The sequence below is a fragment of the Bos mutus genome, chromosome 5, assembly GCF_027580195.1.
Source record: "Bos mutus isolate GX-2022 chromosome 5, NWIPB_WYAK_1.1, whole genome shotgun sequence".
Lineage (NCBI taxonomy): Eukaryota > Metazoa > Chordata > Mammalia > Artiodactyla > Bovidae > Bos > Bos mutus.
The window spans coordinates 14750581-14775446 of NC_091621.1; the positions used below are offsets into that span (position 1 = coordinate 14750581).

Below are 24866 nucleotides of genomic sequence, written 5' to 3' on the forward strand. Positions count from 1 at the left end.
TCTGGCGGGGTGGCGAGAAGAGACAGGGCTTGAAGAGAGAGGACAGCATTCCCCCTCTGGAGGGAGGAGCTGAGGATTCACTGAGAACCGGCCAGAGCTGCCAGGAGGAAAAGGCCAGGGAAGGAAAAGAATTTCAATGAGTCCTGGGAACCTCTGCTCCCGCAACAACCGAACCATGATAGACAGCCTGGCAACAACAACCCTCCTAGGATCCTGGGATCCAGAGGAGATTAAAAACTGTTCTGCAACCTGAGTACTAAAGAAAACGTCTTCCCACACTTAGCAAAGTGAGTTCCCAATAAAGACAAGAGCTCACCTGCCCCTACTATCACCTCCCTTCCCAGCCAAGATCCTCTCTACCTACCACCCCAGGTCTCAAGAGGAGGGCGGTTCCGGGCCTCACGTGACATTGCGGCCACGTGACCCCGGCCCGGCGGGAGCGGAGCTGCGAGGTCTAGTTCCGCGAGTCGGAGGGGGGCTGGGCACGCCCTACCCCGAGCCCGCCGCGACCATGCTGTCCCGCCTGCTGAAAGAACACCAGGCCAAGCAGAATGAACGCAAAGAGCTTCAGGGTAAGCCGAGTATCCAGCCCGCCGTTTTCTCTCCCTCCGCGGCCTAGCCTCAGCCCGGAGCCTGGATCTCAAGTAACGGCCCAGATCCGGGGAAGGGCGCGGGCTTGGGGTAGAGGAAATTACAGGAGCTTTGGTGGAGGTGAGTTCCGTTCCCCTGCCAATGGCTCTGGTCCCTTTAGCAGCATTAGCGTCCCCCTTGGCAACGTCCCCCGCGCTGTGTCCGCAGTATCCTAGCCCCGCCCCCTGTTCACGGAACGCTGTGCCGATTGGTCCAGGGGGCCGCTCGTCCTGGAAGTGGGAAGGAAACCTCCTGAAGAGAGGAGGGTGTTGAGGACCCGACAGGACTGGGATTCTTGGAGGCCTGAAACTGCCGAAATGGGGATGGGCCCCTTGTGTCCTGAATCCAGGCTGGGAACCCCAGAGTTACCAACCTTTAGGCCAAACCAGTGGGGAAAATGTGCCTGAGAGTCTGGAGTCCTGGTCGCTGCCAAGGACTTAGCGTCCCTGGGCGAATCGCTTCCCTTCTCAGGCTACCAGTTTCCTCACCTCGAAAATGAAAGAGCTTGCTTTATGTTTTGCAAGGCCCTGTCAGCTCTGGCACTCTGGAATTACTTGAGGTGTTCCCATAGCTAGCAGAATAATGAATGGGTGGGGAACCTTAAGCATCACTCCTCAAAAAAACAAGTCTATCTAATCCCTTTTCCCCCTCCACCCAGAGAAGAGAAGGCGAGAGGCCATCACTGCAGCGACCTGCCTGACAGAAGCTTTGGTCGATCACCTCAATGTAGGGTATGAACCTCTTTGCGTCAACACGAACACTCCTCCACCCAAGTTTAGGCACTGGCCTAGCCTTCAGGCTGCTCCTGAGGGGATGAGCTGTTCCTCTCATTCCCCTACCCTCCCCCACCCAGCTTAACTTTTATGGAGAGAGTCTTGAGTCAGCTCTGACCCCTAACATTGGGCAGGGGGGAGCAGCTGTGGCCAGTGGAGAAGCAGCCAGATTTCCCTTTCCCAACAATAACCTCCCTGGTGCTCACGACTTGATGCCATCTGGCCACGTCCCTTCACCCCTCCAAGTCCAGCTGTCACTTCCAGCAGGAGGGAGAGCACCGTCCTTCCCTACAGCTTCCCACCCTCTCCTTCTGCACCTCCCACCCTCTGGCAAGTCTGGAGAGCAACTGGCAGGAAAGAGATGACACAGCTGGTGAGGGTGAGGGCAGAACCTATGCCAGGAGCCACCGCAGAGCCAGGCTGACACTCCCTCATCCTTCCGGGTCTCCAGAGACCACCCCTTGCTCCCATCCTAAGTAAGGATGCCAGTAATGACCAGATACATGGGAAGGAGTAGAGAACATTGCCTCTTGACCCCAAGTGACCCAGAAAAGTGCAGAGATGATGATTTGATAGCCAGGCCATCTGTTGGGAGAAAGGAGGCAGTGTGATGCCTTCTACCCAGGGCAAGTGGAATAGCTTGGTTGTGAATTCAGAGACTGAGTCACCCAAGTGAGCCAGGCAGGGACTATCATCTTCATTGCTCATCTCAGGAAGATTAGGGGAAGAGAAGGCTGTGGTTGGAACCTCTGACCCCCCATCCAGTTCTCCCCCACCACTCAATGTGAATGAGAGAAAGCAGGAGGTCAATGGGGTAAATGGGGATTTCAGGAGCTCCCAGGGGAAACTTGAAGCATTGGGAGCCCCCTGCAATTCCTGTTTCAGCTCCTATAACACCCCACACTGTGACCCAGCTATCTCCCAAAGAGAAGGGACAGGGTCGACGCCTTCCCTCCCTCCCACGTCGGCGCCTCCTGGGCTCTGCTGTGAGGTTGGCCCAGGTTTCTCCCGCTTCTCTTTCTTTGCTTGGGGCCACCCTATGTCCAGCTTAGAGGGCAGCTAAGCCAAAGCCAGATTAGAAAGCCTTTTGTGTTGCTGCCCACAGCTCCTCTCATTCCCGGGAAAGGAAAACAAAGGCTCAGTCTATCTCAGCCCCTGTCAGGTGTCCATCCCACTCTCTGGAACAACCCCCCCACACACAACCCCCTTGCTCCCCTCCAGCCCCGACAGATTCCAGTGGGTGGGGGCACCGGATGTGGAGTCTCGCAGCTGACCTAGAACTTTGGGGCGGAGAATGAAAGATTCATCAACCAATTAGGGATAACAATTGTTGCACAATTACTGGGGGGGTGGGGGTGAGTGGGCAGAGGACTGGGGATACCAACCTCATGGCAGTAATGGAACTGCAGCGAACTGTGATTAAGGAGAAAAGAAAGACTATTGCCTAGAGCAGAAGGAAGAGAGAGAGAGTGCGTGTGTGTGTTCGTTCATCTGTGTGGGCGAAAGGAGGATTGGGAGAGAGACAGAGCCAGGAAGCAGCCCTTGGGATGTCTTCTCTTGACCCTGAGTTCCTGGGGAGGGGGTTGCTCTCCCATCCCACCCCAGATTCAGGGAGGGGCCCGATTTCCCTTCCCAACTTCTTGCACTGATCCCTGGCCTCCCAATCATTGCCAGATGTGTCCCTGCTGCTGGATTTTCCCAGCCTCCCCATGGCCTCTTTTCCCTCCCAGCTTCTTCCCCAGTGGTACCCCCTCCACCCCTGCCGACCAAGTGCACCCTCCCTTCTCTCCCCCAGCTTTGGGAGCTCCTTTTGGGGCAGGAAATGGTCTGTATCTAGTTAGCTCTCCTGGGAATCCTGGGAGTGGAAGGAAGGGACCGGGCTCACTTGCATGCTCTTGTAGTCACTTGCCTTACATCCAGGAATGGCTGAAATCCCAAGGTTTTCTCCATCCTGACTCCTGAGCAGCCTCCTACTGCAGCCCTGGGATGTTAGTTCTGGAGACCACTCCCCACCAGCTGGGTGATATGGCCTCCCTCCTCCTCCAACCTCTAGTGTGGCCCAGGCCTACATGAACCAGAGGAAGCTTGACCATGAGGTGAAGACCCTGCAGGTCCAGGCAGCCCAGTTTGCCAAGCAGACAGGCCAGTGGATCGGGATGGTGGAGAACTTCAACCAGGCACTCAAGGTAAGCCACACTGCCTGCCTCACCAGCCTCATCCTATGACTCCATTGACTGCACCCTCAGGGGCTCCCCTCTGGCCTAGGGTTAAAAAGGAAGTGCGGATAGTCCCAGAAAGCCCAGAAATCTATGGCCCCAGTGCCACAGAAGTTAGAGGAAGAGGTAAAAGCAGCTGGTGGGTCCAAGCAAAGCCCTTTCTAGGGGATGGATGGAATGTGCCCCCATCCAGCCCCTGGAGCCACACCCCACCCACCCTGACTCCTGGGCTCCCACCCCCTCCCTTCCAGGAAATTGGGGATGTGGAGAACTGGGCTCGGAGCATCGAGCTGGACATGCGCACCATTGCCACCGCGCTGGAGTACGTCTACAAAGGGCAGCTGCAGTCGGCCCCCTCCTAGCCCTGCCTGCTCTCCCTGCCCCGAATCTCCCACCTGCCCCGGGCGGGCAGGAGGGAGGCTGACAGCCCATGAATAAAACACAAGCCTCCATTTCTTCATGTTTGTCTCCAGGAACTACTAGCTTCTTGTGGGGGGCGGGGATGGAAGATTCAAAGGCTCTTCCTCTTAACAGATGCTACCTTTTGGGTGTCTCTTTTGGGTAGGGACTGGAACCAGCTTCCTCTTAAGGTCTCAAGTCTCTTCTCCTCCTCGGGCCTTGTACCTGTTGCAGGTACCTTCCGGATAAGCAGAACATGGGAGTTCCCCACCCCTCCCCAGAGAAGGGCAATGGGCCCCATCCCAAGCCTCCCAACCCAGGACTTCCATTTCTGGCAGAGGAGAAACAAAACAGAGAGCAGTCCTGGTCCAGCTCTGGCTCTCTGCCCCTCCACGTGCTCACGGCCTCTCCCAGCCTGGTGCTAAGCAGTGTCATGAGTCTGGACCAGGTGGGAGATTAACTCGGGTGTGGGAGCACTTCAGGGTGGGGAGGGGGAGGAATGACAGGTCCAAGGTTACTGACAGAGGGGGGCAGCTGCCATCCTGGACAGATACCCTCGTCTTAACAATCAGTGACAGAGAGAGCCAGGAAGCCCCACTAGAAAAGACCAAGCCAAGGGGGGAGCCGGGCGCTCCTGGCCGGTGCCAAGCCCTGGCTTCAGCCCACAGGCCCAGCTTCCCTGGCTCCTCCTCCCCCACCCCACCCCCGCCAGCCCCACATGCACTTAATACTTCTGGTACCCAGTCCACCCGCCACGGACTTTGGCCTTAGCTGTAGCTAGTGTGGGAGCCTGGGAAGACCTGGACCACAAGTTTCTCGAGCAAAACAAAAGGAACAGCTTCAGGTGCTATAGTACCTGCCAACAGCTTTCCCGAGGAGGTAAGCAGGGTGCTGGGGGGAGGGGAGGGGCAGTGGCTATGAGAAGACTAGTGATATTGAAAACTCAAAGCCTAAAGCTTGGCGGGTGTCCCCTCATACTTTATCCCCTTTGATCCTCCACAGCTCCCAGGTGGGCATGTTGGGCGTTAGCCCTACTTGGTAGATGAGAAAACAAGTTCAGAGACACAGGGCAGTGCTCAGCCTCACACAATAAGTTTGGAGCCACCAGGACTAGAATGCAGGGGTCCTTTATGTGTTTCCAAAAACAGGGCTCAGCTGGTTTAGTGGGAGCTGAGGCAACAACAAAGATCCCTCTGCTCCCATGCAGCCGGTCTGCTCAGGACCCAGCTCATGACCATTCAGTTAAGTTACCCACAGATACAGGGTCTGCCCAGATCGTCACTTTACTTAGATGAACCATAGTTTGTCTGCAGGTTATCTGCCAAGCAGGTAATTTGTCAATTTGCTCAAACCAGAGACTTCCAGCTAGGCAAGGATCTGAGGGGTGAGGGCTGGAGGGCCAGCGTCGGCTAGACACGTCCCCCTGCCCAGCCTCGGCTGCCACCTGCAGGTCACCTGGGCTCCAGCCATGTGGCTGCCTCTGCTGCTGGGTGTCTTGCTCTGGGCAGCACTGTGGTTGCTCAGGGACCGGCAGTGCCTGCCAGCCAGCGATGCTTTTATCTTCATCACCGGCTGTGACTCGGGCTTTGGGCGGCTCCTTGCTCTGAGGCTGGACCAGAGAGGCTTCCGAGTACTGGCCAGCTGCCTGACACCCTCGGGGGCGGAGGACCTCCAACGAGTCGCCTCCTCCCGCCTCCACACCACCCTGCTGGATGTCACAGATCCCCAGAGCATCCGGCAGGCAGTCAAGTGGGTGGAAACGCATGTTGGGGAAGCAGGTGAGTGTGGCGGGGGCCACGGGGATAGGCATGTGAGGTGTGCACACACAGGGGCTGTGGAAAGCCAGAGAGACTGTGTGGGGGGAGTGGCAGGGCTCAGATACCCCCAGGAAGGAGAGGGGCAATGGGAATGCCTTCCCTACCCCACGCCTCTCATCCACCCACAGGGCTTTTTGGTCTGGTGAATAATGCTGGTGTGGCTGGCATCATTGGTCCCACCCCATGGCAGACGCGGGAGGACTTCCAGCGGGTGCTGAATGTGAACACGCTGGGTCCCATCGGGGTCACCCTCGCCCTGCTGCCCCTGCTGCTGCAGGCCCGGGGCCGAGTGATCAACATCACCAGTGTCCTTGGCCGTCTGGCAGCCAATGGAGGGGGCTACTGCGTCTCCAAGTTTGGCCTGGAGGCCTTCTCTGACAGCCTGAGGTGAGGAGGGCAGGGACTCCGCTCCCAATTCAGGGGGAGCTTGCTCAACCAACAAATTAGCAGCTGCCCACCACATGGCATGGTGGAGTTTAGGGCTTAAGAGACAGTTTAGGGCTCGACTTCCTGGGTTCAGATCCCAGCTTTCACTCGTGAGCTTGGTGACCTTAGTCAGTTACTGTTTTTTTCCCAGTTTGTTCCTCCTGTTAAATCACGATGAGGCCTGCCTCGTGGGTGAGTAAAATGAGGGTATGTGTGAGGCTCCAGCAGAGCCTGGTACATAGAAAATGCCCCCAAAATCCCACTCTCTTAGTGTTATTGTTTCTAATGATAACCATTACTTACCATGAGTACCTTTACATAACACTTTCTCATTCAATTCTCCCTAAAATCCTGTAAGGGTAGGTGTTAACACCCTTAGGGGATGGGCTTCCCTGGTGGCTCACACAGTAAAGAATCTGCCTGCAATGCAGGAGACGCAGGTTCAGTCCCTGGGTTGGGAAGATCCCCTGGAGAAGGGAATGTCTATCCACTCCAGTATTCTTGCCTGGAGAATTCTATGGACAGAGAAGCCCGGTGGGCCACAGTCTGTGGGGTTGCAGAGAGTCAGACACGACTGAGGGACTCACACACACCACACTAACATACCCAAAGTCACCCAAGACCACACACTGGTGGGAGCACTGGCACGTATACCTACAGAGCCTGATCCTCATGTCCTCCGGCCCCTATTTAGACAATAACGTTCAAAGTCCCATGAGAGCACAAAGCAGACTCAACAACCATAGGAACAGGGCCTGAATTTGGAACAGACCTTTGATTCCCTCAAGCTGAGCCCACCTTCTGAAGGAAGCCCTCCTCTGTCACCATCACACGGCAAATAGCATCAATATCCACTTTTGTCCCTATGCCTCAGTCGTTTAATTTTCATTTAATCAGCATCATGGAAATATACTTTCAACTTGGACTTGGGTAGTCTGCTCTGGGTACTCCCACTTTCCCCCAGCAAACACCAGTCTAATTTTTCCCCAGCAAAGATCCAGCACTTTCGACCCCGTGTTTTGGGATCTAGGGAACATGGTTCTTCCAGTTCAGGAGTTGGCAGATTGTGCTTCCAGGGCCAGATCTCTAGCCAGCTGCCTACAAGCTAATAATGGCATTTGCATTTTTAAATAGTTACACTATAATCAGTTATGTAAGTACCTACATAATATTTAGATCTGCAATGCTGACAATATTTACTATCTGGCCCTTTAAGAAGTTTGCTGGTCCCTGCTCTACGTGCTAGAAGAGAATACAAAGGAAGAAAAACTCAACCTCCTTGGGACTTCCCTGGTGGTCCAGTGGTTAAGACTCTATGCTTTGACTGCAGGGCACCCGGGTTTGAGCCCTGGTCGGGGAACTAATATCCTGCATGACACAACATGGCCAAAAAACAAAAACAAATGAAACTCCGCCTTCCCTCTGACCCGCTTGCCCCTCATCCCATGGCAGTGGGGATGTCTCTTCCTGTCAGAAATCCTGACCCTCTTCCCATCTCAGCATCCCTACACATGTCCCTGAAGGTCCTTTCCCTATAAAGACAAGAACCCAGAAACCTCTGTCTGCCCTCACTCCAGGCGAGATGTGGCTCCTTTTGGGGTACGGGTCTCTATCGTGGAACCTGGCTTCTTCCGAACCCCTGTGACAAACCTGGAAACTTTGGAGGACACCCTGCAGGCCTGCTGGGCACGGCTGCCTCCAGCCACACAGGCCCTCTATGGGGAGGCCTTCCTCACCAAATGTGAGTAGCTGGGCCCCCGAAGGGGCGCATGAAGGGAAACAAGGGTGCCAGAAGGCCAGTCCTGCATCAGCCTGCTGGGAGGAGACATGCAGGGCAGGCAGGGAAGGGATGAGGGAGAAGGGGGTGCCATAGGAGAACACCCCAGCCATAGGCAACCTGCCCACACCCCAAACTGGGGAGGGAACTGAGAACCCCAAGAGACCCGGCCTGGGGTGGGCTGGAGCAGGACAGGGACACTGATCACAACCGTCCACTGGGCTGCAGACCTGAGAGTGCAGCAACGTATCATGAACATGATCTGTGATCCGGACCTGGCCAAGGTGAGCAGGTGCCTGGAGCATGCCCTAACTGCCCGTCACCCCAGAACCCGCTACAGCCCAGGCTGGGATGCCAAGCTGCTCTGGTTGCCAGCCTCCTACTTGCCAGCCAGCCTGGTGGATGCTGTGCTCGCCTGGGTCCTTCCCAAGCCTGCCCAGACAGTCTACTAAATCCAGCCTTCCAGCAAAAGATGGCTGTTCAAGGCAAGGACTCTGATTTATTCTGTCCCCTACCCTGGTACTGCCTGGTGCGTGGCATAAAACAGTCACTCAATAAATGTATTATTCAAAACAAAAAACACTGTGGGTGGGCAGAAATGAAGGTGCACAGTGGGAGTTCAGTTCAGTTCAGTCGGTCAGTCGTGTCCAACTCTTTGCGACCCCATGATCCGAAGCATACCAGGCCTCCCTGTCCATCACCAACTCCCAGAGTTCACTCAGACTCACGTCCATCGAGTCGGTGATGCCATCCAACCATCTCATCCTTTGTTGTCCCCTTCTCCTCCTGCCCTCAATCTTTCCCAGCATCAGGGTGTTTTCAAATGAGTCAGCTCTTCACATCAGGTGGCCAAAGTATTGGAGTTTCAGCTTCAGCATCAGTCCTTCCAATGAACACCCAGGACTGATCTGCTTTAGGATGGACTGGTTGGATCTCCTTGCAGTCCAAGGGACTCTCAAGAGTCTTCTCCCAACACCACAGTTCAAAAGCATCAATTCTTCGGTGCTCAGCTTTCTTTATAGTCCAACTCTCACATCCATACATGACCACTGGAAAAACCATAGCCTTGACTAGACGGACCTTTGTTGGCAAAGTAATGTCTCTGCTTTTGAATATGCTATCTAGGTTGGTCATAACTTTCCTTCCAAGGAGTAAGCATCTTTTAATTTCATGGCTGCACAGTGGGAGATTGACCCCATTTAACTCCTAACCTAGGCTGGGGCTTCCCTGGTGGCTCAGTGGTAAAGGATACACCACACCTGCCAATGCAGGAGACGCAGGAGACATGGGTTCAACAACCACCACCACCTAAGCTGACATCCTCCGGGGTCTCTGGCGTGTTTAGTACCTGCAAAACATCTAGTACCCACAGGGGGCGCAAGGGGACAGTCTTGCGTGTTTGAAGCTGCACCTAGAGACGTGGCCACCAGAGGGCACTGTTGGATGTCTCCTTTCTGCGTGAACTAAGGTTGAAGTCCAGTGTTAAAGAGTGGGAATAGGGGTGTGGAGAGCTGGTGAAGAGGAGTCAAGGCCAAGCTGGGTGGTTTCCATGGAAAAACAGGCACCCACCTCTTAAATTCTTCTATTATCTAAAGTAAGTCAAGAAGGACATAAACTGGCCACACAGGTATAAAAGTGACTTGTCACCACCCTGAAAGAAGCCAGGCCCCCTTGAGGATTAGTGGAGCAGGGAGTTGCTGGGACGTCTGAGGTGGGCAGAAGGCCAGGGAGAAGATGTCGACGGTGGATATAGGCCGGCCTCTCCCAGGTAGGACCTTTGTAGGGAATCCCATTGACTTGGGAGATGGCTTCATGAACCCTTCAGCACTGAGCCTGGCAGCACAGGGAGGGCAGTGGGCCTCAACCTCCTCTGGATCCCCATATCCACTGCCAGACCAAAGAAAACCTTGAGCAAAATCCTCCTTTTGCCCCCTCCCCCCCTCCAAACAGGCCAGCCTTTCCCAGAGGTGCAAACAGAACAGGGTCCCAGAGGATGGGAACATGGATAAAGAGGGATAAGGGATAAAGTATCGCTCTTTAAGATAAATTGAGACTCTTTCTCTTTGGGGTCTGAAAAAATAATCCGTTTAATTGAAAAACCTGGAGTATATTACCCCACTCCCCTGGATGAGGGGGCTGAAGAGACAGACCCCCTACATCACCTCATAGCCACTTCGGATGCTCTTCACAAGGCAGCATGCTAAGACAATACCCAGGATCTAGAAGGACAGAGAGAGATGGGGGTGAAGAGGGGTCAGGGAGGCAAGATAGAGACCTACCCAAGAGACCCCAGAGACAACCAGGGCTCCCCTCCACAGACCAGTCCCCTGCTCAGCACCCTCCCACTGCCCCTAGTTCCCAGATGCTCAAGGGTGCCTCTCACCTCCACAAAGGCAATGCCCAGGGCTGCCGCAGCCACCACCAGCACATTCTTCCTCAGCCAGGCCGCAATCTTCTCCACACAGCCCTGGCGGGTGGCAGGCACACAAGACAAGACCCGGTCAGAAATCTCCCACACCCCACTCCCTGCCCACCTGGCTCCCCCACCCTCTGTCCCTTTCATCCTATCCCCAGCATTACCAGATCCCCTCCCGATCCCTGATGCCTAATTTCCCAGAGCCCCAACCTTCTTCACCTCCACCCCTGGTCCCTCTCACCTCCTGAAACATTTCCCAGCTTTCCCAAGTCCCCTACTATCTCAGCCCCCTTCCTACCTCAGTATGGATGTCCTTCACAACGAAATTAATCCCACAGTTATGAGTGATATTGACGCAGCAGGAGTCAGGGACTTGATTGGTCACGGCCAGGATCTTCTCCCAGTCTGTGTAGTTAGCCGCCCCGCAGCACTCAAACTGGGGGAGAGCAGAGATATGGGGGGAAAGGCTGTTAAGTGACCCTCCATCATCAACATGGAGGTAAGAATCTCCTTCTCCTACTACGCCTGCTCCCAGCAACCCCACTCACATCTTTCTGCATCTTATCCAGGATCGATGCCGTCTGGTTGTCTTTTGGATAATTCTTCATCTGCTGCCGGAAGTCCTTATTAAATTCTGATCTCACCTGGGAATAGGGAGGAGCACCATGGAGGTCAGAACTTAGGGCACCGGGTCTCAGAGCAGCCACACCTCTGAGGCAAGGACTTCCCCTTATTCCCTACTTACCTTGTCTCTAAACACATAGCCAGCAATGGCTGCAGCCACTTCAACTAGCATGATAAGGGACAAGAAGATGGCAAACTGAAGGTGCAAAGGACAGGAGTCAGGTTAGAGTCTGGGTGGGAGGACCCTGCCAGTCTCAGGAACATTCAAGGTTTCCCTCACCCACCCACCCCCCAAACCCTGCCCAGAGAAATGCCCTTTCGGCAGCCCCAGGCACCCACGCTGGCCCACAGCCACTCACTGTGATCATAAGACAGTAGTTCTCCTTGCAGGCTCCACAGCAGCCCACAAAGGCCACCAGGAAGAGGAAGGCCCCCACTGCGATGATGACCACAGGCAACAGGAAACTAGGGGTGGCCCCATGGGTGATAGTCTGATTCAGGACGAGGTGGGTCCCTACGCCCACAGCAATCAGTCCCACCGCACAGGCCTGTGAGGAGGAGGGCAGGTCAGGACTCAGAAGACCCAGCACCCACCAGCCCCCCACGGTGGAAGGTGCGGGTGACCCAGGACACAGATGGAAGCCCACTCCAGAGAGACGGATTCTCACACCTCCAGGAAACTTTTGACAGTGGGGGAGGAGGCTGACCCATCCTTGCCCCACAGTGAGGGCTAGGCAAACTGTTCAAGGCTCTCTGGGAGAAAGCCGTCAGGAGGAACCACACCTTCCTTCAAGCAATTTCTCACCAAATGCAAAAAAAGAGAAGTTTCCAGTAAGCCTTGATCCCAGGACACACATGCCTCACAAAGAGCAATGCTTCCTTTGAGCCTCTTCCTATGCGCCTCCAGGGCTCCCAGAATTGCCTTCTCACTATCCTCCTCAGTGACCACATCCTCACCAGCTGTGAGGAGGGCTCCTCAGGCCTCCTGGGCCTGGGAGAAGGGAGGGGTTTTAAAGGGGTCAAAGTGGCCGGTCCCTCCCTGTACAAACAGTAGCCTCTCAAGCCAGGAGCCCAGGACTGGAGCGATAGAGATGGGCAGAGCCCTTACCCACCCCAAGCGGCCGCGAGGGGTGATGAGGGAATGAAGAGGGATGAAGGAGTGGCGGGAGAGAAAGAACAGAGAAGCGGGGAGCAGAGGCGAGGCGCAGAGCTGCGATAGTATCAGAACAGGCAGTTGGCTGGTTGCCCCACTGCCCCATATCACAGGAGGCTGGGTCACCAGACAGGAAGGGCCCGGAGGGCTTACGGAGAAGGAGACCGGCCTTTGTCGGCCCAAACCAGCCTCAAAGTTTCCCGAAAGCTGGAGAAAGGGACGGCCGCGCTGGCTTCGGCTGTAGCCCGGGCTTTTTCCTCCCACATCTGGTCTCCAGCTGCCTTCATTGTTGGCCGCTCACCCCTCATCCCTCCGGAGCCAGGTCGCCCCGCACCCTGCCAGCGCGCCGCGCCGGCCCCGCTCCCCACTCACGCAGAAGACCAGCAGGAGAACGTAGAGCAGAAACTTGACACATTTCATTCCTCCTTCCACCGCCATGGCTGCCTGGCCTGGGGCAGAGGGGCGGGCGGGGGGATCAGAACCGGTCGAGGCGGGATCTCGCTTTCCGAGCTCCCCGCCGGCCCTCGAGACCTCCCCTGAGCCGCCCCCATTCCCGGCCCCTCCCACCCGGAAACCCGCGGTCAGATCCACGTCTTCCAGCCTCCTCCTCTACCCGCAGAAGAGAGGTGGGGGCGCCCGCAGCCCAGCCCGGACCCCGCCCCGCCGCCTCGCGGGGCCCTGGACCCACCCGAGGGCGCTGGCAGCGGCCAGGACCGAACGCCTACCCTCGGCCCTCCAGCCTCCAGGTGTTAAACACCCCTCTCCACTAAACCAGTCACGGAAAACTCTCCTCAGCCCCAGCCCGACCCCCGAGACCTTTCCCCTGGGTTCTGATCACCGACGAACAGAAGTGCGGCCGGCGTCCCCGCACCCCAGCCCGTCCCGGGCCTCCCGAACTTCACCAAGTTGAAAAGTTGCGGGGGCCTCGGAAGCGGCGGGGAGCGCGGCAGATCTGCGGAGGCCTGGGGCGAGCCCCCGAGCTGGGGGCGACCCGTGACCCCCTCCCCACTCCCCGCCGCAGCCTCTAGGGTCCCGCGGCCTCACCTGGGCTCCCGGAGGCTGTGTGCTGCTCTCCCGCCGCTGCTCAGGGGCTCTCTAGCTGCACCCCCTGGCTCCGGCCCCGCCCGGCGCGCGGCTCCGCCCCGGCTCCAGCCACAGCCCCCTCCCCCGACGAGTGGCCTCCAGCCTCCCTCATGTGACGGGGGAACAGCTGCGGCCTGAGTCACTGGGCTCATATGGGGAAGGCCAAGCCCCCCGCCCGGTCGAGGTCACGTGGCCCCCGCCCGGAGACAGCGCCCACCCCCACCAAGCGAGGGCACCAAGGGCAAGACCTCGGGGTGCCTGAGGCCCTTTTGGCGCCCCCAGAAAGGGGCCACCTCGGGGTAGGAGAGCGGGACCCGGCGCCGCCTAGATCTTTCTGGCTCAGGGAAAGGGAGGAGACATGTGAAAGCTAAAGGAGGGAGAAGCCGCCCGGAGTTACTCTCTGAGCGCCGGGTCGGGCTGCAGAGCTGAGGCGAGATGACCAGATGGTCTTCAGAAGGCCTCCTCATCCTCCACCCAGAGCCCACCCTCTTCCTCTCGCTCCAACTCCTTTCCAGCCCCCGACCCCTGCCCCAGAGTCAACAGGGAACTGCTGGCTCTCTGGGATCTGGTGGGCCCAGAATAAACTTTAAGAAAGGCCCCAGCCTCAGAGCCTCCAGCGTTCTAGAGTGGGTGTTCCTGTACCCGTCTCTTAACCCCTCCTCCGTTTTCTGGAGCTCCAAAGTAATGAGCCGAGAAGTGGAGGAAGCCCTTCCCAGCACCATGTCACCCAGCCAATCAAAACACGTCAGAGTCAGGCTCCTCCTTCTGCGGGAGGGTGGCCGAGGTGGCCTCCCACCCCTCTGGGATCTCCCTGTTGCGATGGAGGTTTGGGGGCGACCCTCACGCGGGCATGGCATATATACCCTGGATTGCCCCATCGCATCCTGGTGGACAGCCCAGAGGGCAAGGCCAAGACAGGACTGGAAGGTGAGGGGGTGGTCTCAAGCTGCCTCCCTCCCTGTGAGCCATGGTGGTCCCCAGGAGCTATGTAAACAGTTCAAGAGCATAACCAGCCACTACAACCTGCCCCCCCCTCCCCCACCCCCGCAACCCCGCCTGGGCCCCGCCCCTTAGATTCTTCTCAGCCAGCCTGAAGAACCATTTCCTGACCCTCAGTATATGTCAAGGAAGGAAAGAAACTAAGAGCAAAAGGAAGGCCATCTGGGCTGGGCTGAGAACCAGCTTCCAGGACCACAATCTTCCAGTAAGACACACCGAGGCCCTTGTGGACCTGGCGTGCCTGCATGCCTGCTAAGTCGCTTCAGTCCTGTCCAACCCTGTGCAACCCCATGGACTGCAGCCCACTAGTCTCTTCTGTCCATGGCACTCTCCAAGCAAGAACACTGGAGTGGATCGCCATGTCCTTCTCCACTTCTGGACTTTGTTTCCCAGTTATCACTGCAGGTGAGCTGTGCAGGAGGAACCAAGATGCTGAAGTAAGGAGTATTCATCTGTTTCTGCCAGCCATGTGCTGGGCACAGGGCCAGTGTGGCAAGAGAATTGGTGGCCCCGTGCTGTGCCAGCAGGCAGAAGCAAGCCCACGCTGTGAACAGAGGCAGAAACCCCTGGTGGCAGCTGGATGAGCTCAGAGGGAGGGACGGGTGGTGCCTCTGCCCCAGAGAAAAACAAAAAAGAATGAATTTCACCAAGGTGCTTGGTGCTCTCTGAGGTGTATGTGTTAGTCACTCAGTCGTATCCGACTCTTTGTGACCTCATGGACTGTAGCCCACCAGGCTCCTCTGTCCAAGGGATTCTCCAGGCAAGAATACTGGAGTGGGTTGCCATACCTTCCTCCAGGGGATCTTCCTGACACAGGGATCGAACCTGCGCCTCTTATGTCTCCTGCATTGGCAGTCGAGTTCTTTACCACAAGTGCCACTTGGGAAGCCCTACTCTCTGAGGTGACCTTAAACAATAAAAGGGCAGTCGCTCAGTTCCAGGGACAAGGAAAGGGTCAAGTGTAAAAAGGATTAGTTTTAAAAGTCCATGGCAGGAACTTTCCTGGTGGTCCAGTGGTTAAGAATCTGCCTTGCAGTGCAGGAGACACTAGTTCGATCTCTGGTCCAGGAAGTCCCACATGCCATAGGGCAGCTAAGCCTGTGTAACACAACTACTGAAGCCTGCACTCCCTAGAGCCTGTGTTCTGCAACAAGAGAAGACACTGTGATGAGAAGCCCACACACCACAAGTGGAGAAAGCCCACATGCAGCAATGAAGACCCAGCGCAGCCAAAAATAAATCAATTAAAAAAACGAAGCCCTTCCAGTGCAGGGGCATGGGAACTAAAGATCCCTCACGGCATATTGGGGTTGGCTGGTTCACAGGGCTGGGGAAGGATGCGGTGACAAATGGTGGGCAGGGAGGTGGTCTGCAGTCAAGACTGAGAAACTTTAGCTACCAAAACACTAAGCATAATGCTTGGTCGTTGACTGAATCTAAAGACATTTTAGGAAGAACTTGTCATTCAGTTGCTAAGTCATGTCTGACTCTTTGTGACCCCATGGACTGCAGTCTGCCAGCCTTCCCTGTCCTTCTCCATCTCCCGGAGCTTGCTCAAACTCATGTCCATTGAGTCAATGATCCCGTCCAACCATCTCATCCTCTGTCACCCCCTTCTCCTCCTGCCCTCAATCTTTCCCAGCATCAGGGTCTTTTCCAGTGAATCAGCCCTTCTCCACAGGTGGCCAAAGTATTGGAACAACTAGGCAAATATGAATATAACAGAAGATTAGACACGAGAAAATAATGTTATTAATGATAGTACGATTATATAGGAAATTTTCTCTATTTTTTTAAAGATGCATACTAAAATGTTTCAGGGTGAAATGTCACATCTGTAATCGACCTTGGAATACTTCACAAAACAACAGATGAAGTGAAAAGAAGACAGTCTGACATGTACACCCATGGCTGATAGGTGTCAATATATGGCAAAAACCACTACAATATTGTAAAGTAATTAGCCTGCAATTAAAATAAATTTAAATTTAAAAAAAGAAGACAGTCTGGGTGACACGACTGTTAAGAACCTAGTGGCTGTGTAGGGTGTGTTCTCAGGGCAAAGGGGAGGGTGGGAAATTACCAAGAGGGTGAATGCCGACCTCCTGCTGAAAGGAGGAGGAATGAATGCTGGCACATCTTGGTCCACGGGAGGGCTGATAAAGGCCACAACCAGGGAAAGGAGGGGAAATCCTTGGAGGGGCCTTTCAGAGAGAAAATCAAAACAAGGTGACTGCCTACCTGTGGGAGCAGAAGAGGAAGTGGGAAGACTCTGAGATAACTCAGAGTTTCCAGACCTGGGAGCCCAAGGGAGAGGTGGTGGTCACCAAAGGCAGGAGACACATAAGGTGCAGCCGGGTAGAGATGTCCCACCTGGAAGTAGGAATGTGAGACTCAGGAGAGAGGAGTAGTCAGACTAGAGAGAGAAAGTGATATTGAAATTCACAGACAGAGCATCCCTGGTGACTCAGGGGTAAAGACTCCGCCTGCCAATGCAGGAGACATGAGTTCGATCCCTGGGTCAGGAAGATCCCCTGGAGAAGGGAATGGTTACCCACTTCAGTATTCTTGCCTGGAAAATTCCATGGACAGAGGAGCCTGGTGGGCTACAGTCCATGGGATCGCAAAGAGTCAGACGTGACTGAGTGACAACAACAGCAAATGCACAGATGGGTGAAGGCCAGGGTGAGAGAACACTGAGACAGGATTTCAGAAAACCCTTGCGTGTAAGGAAAATGGGGGAGGGGTTAGTAGCAGTGAGTGATCCGAAAGGGAAAGAAAGTTGCAGAGCTGGGCTCCTCACTCTGCCAGGCCCAGTGCCCGGCACTTAGAGCCATGAGTTCTCTCAATCCTAATGACAACCCAGGAGGGCTGTGTGATTTGTCCTGTTTCGAAAGTGAAAGTGTTAGTCACTCAGTCGTGTCTGACTCTTTGAAACCTCATGGATTGTAGCCAGCCAGGCTCCTCTGTCCACGGAATTCTCCAGGCAACAATACTGGAGCGGGTAGCCATTCCCTTCTCCAGGGGATTTCCCCAACCCAGAGTACGAACCTGGGTCTCCTGCATTGCAAGCAGATTCTTTACCATCTGAGCAGAGATAAGGAAACTGAGGCTCAGAGACAGGGAGTGACATGGCCTGAGTCCAAGCTAGTAAAAGGCATTGTTAGGATTTGAACCCAGATCTCTGGGGGTTCCAGAGCCTCTGCTTCTTCCTCTGTCTCACTTTCTCAGAGGCCAAGAGAAAAGAGAATTTCAGAGTAGGAGGAGGGGACAGTGGCCAGAAGCACTGAATAGTAAAGAAAGGTGAGAAGCAAGAGAAGGCCATTGAGTGGGGTGGCATTTTCCAGAGCAGAGCCAGGGCAGGATCCTGAGCACCCCCTGGGTGAGTGTGGAGGCCTCCAGACAGGCAGGGGTGGAGCTGGGAGGTGGCTCAGGAGGATGGGACCCTCCTAGAGGAACACCAGGGGGAGGGCTGGAAACGCACTGCAGCCAGGGTGGCATGCTGGCAGCAGCTGGGAGAGAAAGAATGGGGCCAAGGAGACCCAGGGGAACAGATCTGTGTGGAGCTGGAAGGGGGACGGCAAGAAAAGTCCATTCCTAGTCACATTCCAATGGCACCCCACTCCAGTACTCTTGCCTGGAAAATCCCATGGATGGAAGAGCCTGGTAGGCTGCAGTCCATGGGGTCACTAAGAGTCGGGCATGACTGAGCGACTTCACTTTCACTTTTCACTTTCATGCATTGGAGAAGGAAATGGCAACCCACTCCAGTGTTCTTGCCTAGAGAATCCCAGGGACAGAGGAGCCTGATGGGCTGCCATCTATGGGGTCGTTGGACACGACTGAAGTGACTTAGCAGCAGTAGCAGCAGCAGCAGTCACATTCCTAGTCATGTTCATAGAGACTGTTATTGTTATTGTTCCACTGGGTATACAGCTTCTGATTCAGAAGATAAAAAAATCCGGAGACAGACGGTGGTGACAGCTGCACAACACATGGATGTACTGAGAGCCACTGAACACTTTAAAAACAGTTAAAATGGTAAATTTTGTGTTATGTATATTTTAACACAAAATTTTGTATTGAAGTTTAGTTGACTTACAGTGTTGGGTTAACTGCTGCTGTCTAGCAAAGTGGTTTGGTTATACACATATATTCTTTCTTATATTCTTTTCCATTATGGTTTATCCCAGGACATTGAACATGGTTCCCTGTGCCACACAGTAAGACCTTGTTGTTTATCCATTCTATATATAAAAGCTCGGGGAATTCCCTAGCAGTCCAGTGGTTAGGACTCCATTCTTCCACTCCAAGGGGCACAGGTTTGATCCCTGCTCTGGGAATTAAGATGGCATCACCGATGCAATGGACATGAACTTGGGCAGACTTCGGGAGATGGTGAGGGACAGGGAGGCCTGATGCACTGCAGTCCATGGGGTCACAAAGAGTTGGACACAACTGAGTGACTGAACAACAACAATTGGGAACTAAGATCCCACATGACTCAACACCGCCAAAAGCATAAATAAAAAGTGGGGGTCAAAAACCTTATATCTGCTAACCCCAACCTCCCACTCGATCCCTCCCCTAACCCTCTCCCCCTTGGCAACCACCAGTCTCTTCTCTATGTCAATGACACTATTTTTTTTAAAAAGAATGGCCTTCCCCGCTAGCTGGGAAAGTTGGCATAGAGCCCTGGGTACCTCTGAGTGGGGAGGCAGCTGACCTCAGACCTGGCCCTTAACATCACATCCTTCAGAGCCTCCAGCACCAACTCCAAGGGCTAGTGTCCAGAAATGTCACCTGACTAGCTGGACTTCCCAGGGTAAAGAACCCGCATGCCAGTGCAGGAGATGCAAGAGACACGGGTCAGGAAAATCCCCTAGAGAGGGAAATAGCAACCCACTCCAGGATTCTTGCCTGGAAAATTCCATGGGCAGAGGAGCCTGGCAGGCTACAGTCCAAGAGGCCACAAAGAGTAGGAGATGACTAAGTAACTGAGCACACAGATACATACATACACTTGATTGCTCAGGCTTCTGTCCCTTGGGTGCCTGGCACCGGTCAGTGGTGGGTGAGCTGGGGTAGGCTTCTCCCCTCCCACTCCCCTCCCTCTCCCCACACAGCGGAACCAAGCTACTCTCTAGCTCTCCAACCAGAGCCAGCAGCAGGGCATGGAGGCCACAGGTGTCCCAAGAAAGGGTGGTGCCATCTGAGAGCACGTAGGCATTGCCCAGACCCAGTGCAATGCACAGCAGCTTGCAGCCAGCACCCAGGGCCTCCCACAGCCCAGATCTGCAACAGACCTCTTGTCCCCTCCACTCAGCAGGCCCCTGGCCTGAGCCCCACTAGGAGGGGCCGGCCCAGAGGTGAGGCTGCTAGGCTGGGTCCTCAGCTCTCTGCCCCCATTCTTACCCGCCCCTCTCTCAGGTGCTCTGGTGGGAAAGGGAGGTCCCAGTGAACTCCTGCCTGTCGAGGTCCTTAGGGGTAGGGGAGCACGGGAGAGGAGCCAGGAGGCATGAGGAAGGAGAGGAGGGAAGAGAAGGGGAGAGCTGAGGAGGGTGGGAGAGGAGTGTGGAGACACAGGAGCAAATAGAAGAGGGGAAGACAAGGGAGAAGTTGGGGGAGAGGGCAGGGGAAACAGAGAAGAAGGATGAGGTACAGGGTAGGGAGAAGGCAGGAGGAGGAGACAGGGATGGGAGAGAGAAATAAAAAGGATGCCCTCTTCACTGGGAGGACAGGAAGGGTGACGTGGGAACTTCAGATCCAGAGGTCGGGTCTGAACTGGGGACCTGAGATTGCAATCCAGAAGCCCTAGCTTTGGATAGGAGGGAGGTAGGGGTGCTTGAGAGCAGCTCTCAGATCTCAGGGCTAGATCAAAACAAGGGCAAGCCTGGAGATGTTCTGACTGCCTGAGTCTAGAGGCACAAAGAGGAGACTCCAGTCACTGTGGGGCCAACCCCAGCTCGGGGCAAGACCAGCTCACTGCACTATGGTACCCAGGGGAACATCATTGCCAGTCTGCTCACCTCCTCACCGTGAGGAAAGGAAGGCTCAGAGAGATGAAGCCATGGACTCAAGTACATCCTGCAAGTGAGAACCAGGGTCTTGACACAGCAACTCTGGTGCCGCATGCACCATGTTTGCCACCAGCAAGCAACACCCTGAGGTCAGAAGCTTTGGTGACAGACAGGCTCTGCCCTACATGAGTAGGTGACTTTGGCTAAACTCTCGCCCTCCCTGAACCGCAGCTTCTCCCACTGCCTTCCTCACAGCACAGGACAGTTGTGAGCATCAGAGGAGAATGAAAGGGACAGTTCTGTTACCTTAAGGATTGTTGTTATTCAGTCTCTATATCGGGTCCAACTCTTTGTGACCCCATGCACACCAGACTCCTCTGTCCTCCACTATCTCCCAGTGTTTGCTCAAACTCATGTCTAATGAGTCGGTGATCTAAGTATCTCATCCTCTGCCCCCTCTTCTCCTTTTCCCATCAATCTTTCCCAGCATCAGGGTCTTTTCCAATGAATTGGGTCTTCACATCACGTGATCAAAGTATTGGCGCTTCAGCTTCAGCATCGGTCCTTCCAATGAATATTCAGGGTTGATTTCCTTTAAGACTGATGGGTTTAATCTCCTTGCAGTCCAAGGAACTCTCAAGAGTCTCCTCCAGCACCACAATTCAAAAGCACCAATTCTTTGGTGCTCAGTCTTCTTTATGGTCCAACTCTCAAATACATATATGACTACTGGAAAAACCATAGCTTTGACTACATGGATCTTTGTCTACAAAGTGATGTTTCTGCTTTTTAATATGGTGTCCAAGTTTGTCATAGCTTTTCTTCCTAGGAGCAAACGTCTTTTAATTTCATGGCAGCAGTCACCATCCCCAGTGATTTTGGAGCCCGAGAAAATAAAATGTATCACTGCTTCCACTTTTTCTCCTTCTGTGTGCCACAAAGTGACGGCACTGGATGCCATGATTTTCATTTTTTGAATGTTTAGTTTTAAGCCAGCTTTTTCACTCTCCTCTTTCACCCTCATCAAGAAGCTATTTAGCTCCTCTTTACTTTCTGCCATCAGAGTGCTATCATCTGCATATTTTAGACTGTAGATGTTTCTCCTGGCAATCTTGATTCCAGTTTGTGATTCATTCAGCCTGGCATTTCACATGATGTACTCTGCATGTAAGTTAAATGAGCAGGATGACAATATACTTTAAAAATGATAAGTCTTAAATGAAATTACAAAACAGAAACAGACTTCAAGAATGAGCTTACAGTTGCCAGGGGAGGAGAGGAAGGATGAGAGGAAGGGATAGTTAGGGAGGTTGAGATGGACATGTACACACTGCTATATTTAAAATGTATAGCCAACAAGGACGTACTGTATAGCACACGAAACTCTACTCAATGTGTGGCAGCCTGGGTGGGAGGGGAGTTTAGGGGAGAATGGATACAAGTATATGTATGGTTGAGTCCCTTTGCTGCTCACCTGAAACTGTCATAACATTGTTAATCAGCTATGCTGCTGCTGCTAAGTCGCTTCAGTCGTGTCCGACTCTGTGCGACCCCATAGACAGCAGCCCACCAGGCTCCGTTGTCCCTGGGATTCTCCAAGTAAGAACACTGGAGTGGGTTGCCATTTCCTTCTCCAGTGCATGAAAGTGAAAAGTGAAAGTGAAGTCGCTCAGTCGTGTCCGACTCTTCAAGACCCCATGGACTGCAGCCCACCAGGCTCCTCTGCCCATGAGATTTTCCAGGCAAGAGTACTGGAGTGGGTTGCCATTGCCTTCTCCAAATATACAAAATAAAAACTTTTAAAAAAAAGAATGATAACTCTTGATCATACCGGTTTTAGACTCATGGGAGTTCAAATGATTTTGTTTTGAGTAATACCTGGGTGCCACCCCTCTTTAGATGGCCAAGGAAAGGGTTGGAAGGGACAAGCCAATCTCCTTCGACACCTCCTACCCACCTTGGCCTTGGCCCAGGGTTCTGGTCCCAGCTCCACCCCACCCCAGCCCCCACTGCCAGGCTGGATCCTCAGCACTCTGCTCTCTTTTTACCTGTTCCTTTCCCTACTTCTGGGGCCCCCAGCGCCTGACCTCTCGCCCCTCATTCTCCCTTGCCGGATTCCTGTCCCAACCTCCTCCCAGCCCTCGTCACTGTTACCAACAGGGTCAATCAGATGTCTGACCGGTGACTGGGCAGGGTGGGCAGGTCCAGCCTAAGGCCTCTTCATGCACCTCCTGGGGCAGGAGCTCCCTGATGTGTGGTTCTGGCGCCAGGACCTGCCCAGGGGGCAGAGATTGACACAACTATGGTTTCTTCTGGGAGGGAGCAGATCAGAATCTGGGAGAAAGGAGAAAGAGGCAATGCAGGGCGGCTGGTTAGCTAGAATCTCTCTTCCTTGGGGCTGGGTCAGCTCATCCACCAGGGCTTAGTCCCCGGGGAAGCAGACTCTCCGCTCACACCCCTCCCTTTCTCAGGCCTGCAACTGAAATAGTGGTGCCTCATGCCAGGCTGGTTGGGCCACAGGACCAGCCTGGGCCCACCGCCCCCAGCAGGACCCCACCACTTGGGCCTGGAAAAGCATAAATAGGAAAGAAAGACAGGAAGAGGTGGGCAGGCCCAGAGAGACCAAGAGTGAAAGCGGAAAGAGGGTGCACCCCAGGACAGGGAGGGCTCGGCCTGCTCCGAGAGGTAGTGGGGAGCGGAGAGGGGCAGGGGCACGGGAGGAAGACGTGACTCCAAGTGATCCTCAGGGTTCCCCACTTGTATCCCACCCACCTCCACCCCCAACCCTCCAAAAGTGAACTTTGGGTCCCTCCTCCCAACCTCCTACTTCTCTCAGAGTGCCTCGGGTTCAAAGTGGTTAACACAGCTTGGGGAGATCCAGGGAAGATAATGATAGTTTAGAATGCGGTGAGGGAGATGATTGTAATTACACAGTGAGCTTCTCTCTGAGGGCTTCAGGGTATGTGGCAAGGACCTGGGAGGATCCATTCCACCAACAGACTCTCCCCAGCCCAGAATAGCCTCCTCACACCACACCCCCAGAGGCTCCTGCAGGGAAGGCCAGGAGGGGAAAGTCTTTCCCGACTAGGGAATCCCCCTCCCCAGCTGCTTCTCAATAGCCCAGCCCTCCCGCTCCTTGGAAAGACCTACAGTGCCAGGGAATGAGTCCACTGACCCTAGAATTAGGGCCTTTAGGAGGAAGAAGCAAGAAGTGTGGGGGGGGGGGCGGGGCGGGGGTGGTCAGGGGTCATGAGTTACTGCCCACTGAATCCAGCTCTGATGGACCAGGCAGTTTGAGTGTGGGGTGGCCTGAACGGTAGCAGTGCCCCTTTACCCTTAGAGTGGCTCCCCCCAAGTGCCCCCCACCCAGCTCCCACCAGTCCCTCCCGCACCGCCCCCGCCCCCACCCCCGCCCCGTGCTGGAGTCTGCAACTCTGAGAGTGGACCAGGTGCCTCTAGCCTAGAGCCCTGCTGACCTGGCTTCCAGGATTTACAGCTCCTTTTCCTGAGGGTCCCTGATGGCTCAGAGGTTAAAGAGCCTGCCCCCAATGCGGGAGACTCGGGTTCGATCCCTGGGTCAGGAAGATCCCCTGAAGAAGGAAATGGTAACCCACTCCAGTATTCTTGCCTGAAGAATCCCATGGACAGAGAAGAGAAGCCTGGTAGGCTACAGTCCATAGGGTCGCAAAGAGTCAGACATGACTGAGCGACTTCACTCTCTTTTTTTCTTTCCTGAGGATATAACATAACGGCCCCGCTACCCAAGGCTACACGAACACCTTTTCTCTCCAGCAGCTCCTGAAACCTCATCTCTGCTTCTCTCCCGGCAACTCACAACCTTCAAAGCTCAATGCCTCCTGGTGGGCTTCAACCTGCGTTTGCTGTGAACCAGTCAGGACCTTAAAGGAGGCGGGACTGAAGGTTGCCTGGGTAACACCGGGAGAGGGGCACCCTTGGCTGGAAGACAGTTGCCTGGGAGACCAGAGCAGTGGGCGGGGCCACAAACCCTGGTTAGCTAGTGTGGTGAGGAAAGAACTAAATGTCCACATCTCTCCTAACTCCTTTGCCGTAAAGCCAGTAGCGTTCCCTCCTCGGGACTGGGTCTAGAACAGCTGGAAATCTGAAGTTCCTGAAAAAGAACTCCCGGGGATTACCTGCAACCCAAGGGAACCCAACCCAACATTACCAAGCTTGAGGGAACTCAAGGAAAGAAGCAAGATGTAGGAGAGGGTGGAGAGAGGAGCAAGCCTTAATACATTATGATATAGAACTTCTCAGACTAGAAATCTAAAGTGAAAAATACGCCAAGTATGGGGAAAGAAAAAAGGTCCGTTTTAGTCCCACTTCCAAGAAGCAGAAATTCCAGATTCCACCACCAGATGGCAGTCTTGCCCACTCATTGGATTAAATGCAGTCCTGGAATCCGCGGGAAGCCAGGAAGCAGAAATCCTTTCTGTGTCACAAGTTCCCAACTCTTGCTCTCTAGTATTTGGCAGATACTCATAACTCCTTCTGGCCATACATGTACAGTTT

At 54.5% G+C, this 24866-nt stretch overlaps 3 protein-coding genes and 1 long non-coding RNA gene across 5 annotated transcripts; 2 read left to right on the plus strand and 2 right to left on the minus strand.

Annotated features, from left to right (window-relative positions):
* The first annotated feature begins 408 nt into the window (after positions 1-408).
* Positions 409-4079, plus strand: BLOC1S1 (biogenesis of lysosomal organelles complex 1 subunit 1). Its single transcript, XM_070370344.1, has 4 exons — positions 409-572; positions 1289-1361; positions 3457-3589; positions 3871-4079. The coding sequence occupies exons 1-4, from the start codon at positions 512-514 to the stop codon at positions 3979-3981; spliced, it is 378 nt and encodes a 125-aa protein (XP_070226445.1). The 5' UTR covers positions 409-511; the 3' UTR covers positions 3982-4079.
* A 141-nt stretch (positions 4080-4220) lies between these two features.
* On the plus strand, positions 4221-9967 carry RDH5 (retinol dehydrogenase 5). 2 transcript variants are annotated; one of them, XM_070370341.1, is made up of 5 exons: positions 4221-4466; positions 5469-5796; positions 5964-6222; positions 7839-8002; positions 8267-9967. In XM_070370341.1, the coding sequence occupies exons 1-5, from the start codon at positions 4275-4277 to the stop codon at positions 8488-8490; spliced, it is 1167 nt and encodes a 388-aa protein (XP_070226442.1). In that variant the 5' UTR covers positions 4221-4274; the 3' UTR covers positions 8491-9967. The 2 variants fall into 2 exon arrangements, with proteins under 2 accessions (XP_070226442.1, XP_005905940.1); XM_005905878.3 differs by having other exon boundaries at positions 4327-4897.
* Positions 9968-10107: 140 nt separating this feature from the next.
* On the minus strand, positions 10108-13356 carry CD63 (CD63 molecule). Its single transcript, XM_070370342.1, has 8 exons — positions 13276-13356; positions 12604-12680; positions 11438-11626; positions 11200-11274; positions 11003-11098; positions 10753-10890; positions 10422-10505; positions 10108-10257 (listed from the first exon to the last, which is right to left on the minus strand). The coding sequence occupies exons 2-8, from the start codon at positions 12667-12669 to the stop codon at positions 10192-10194; spliced, it is 714 nt and encodes a 237-aa protein (XP_070226443.1). The 5' UTR covers positions 12670-12680; positions 13276-13356; the 3' UTR covers positions 10108-10191.
* A 1069-nt stretch (positions 13357-14425) lies between these two features.
* LOC138987812 (uncharacterized) lies at positions 14426-24193 on the minus strand. The gene is made up of 3 exons (XR_011464106.1): positions 23810-24193; positions 22513-22667; positions 14426-16686 (listed from the first exon to the last, which is right to left on the minus strand). It is a non-coding gene; the product is annotated as an uncharacterized lncRNA (long non-coding RNA).
* Between the last annotated feature and the right edge of the window lie 673 nt (positions 24194-24866).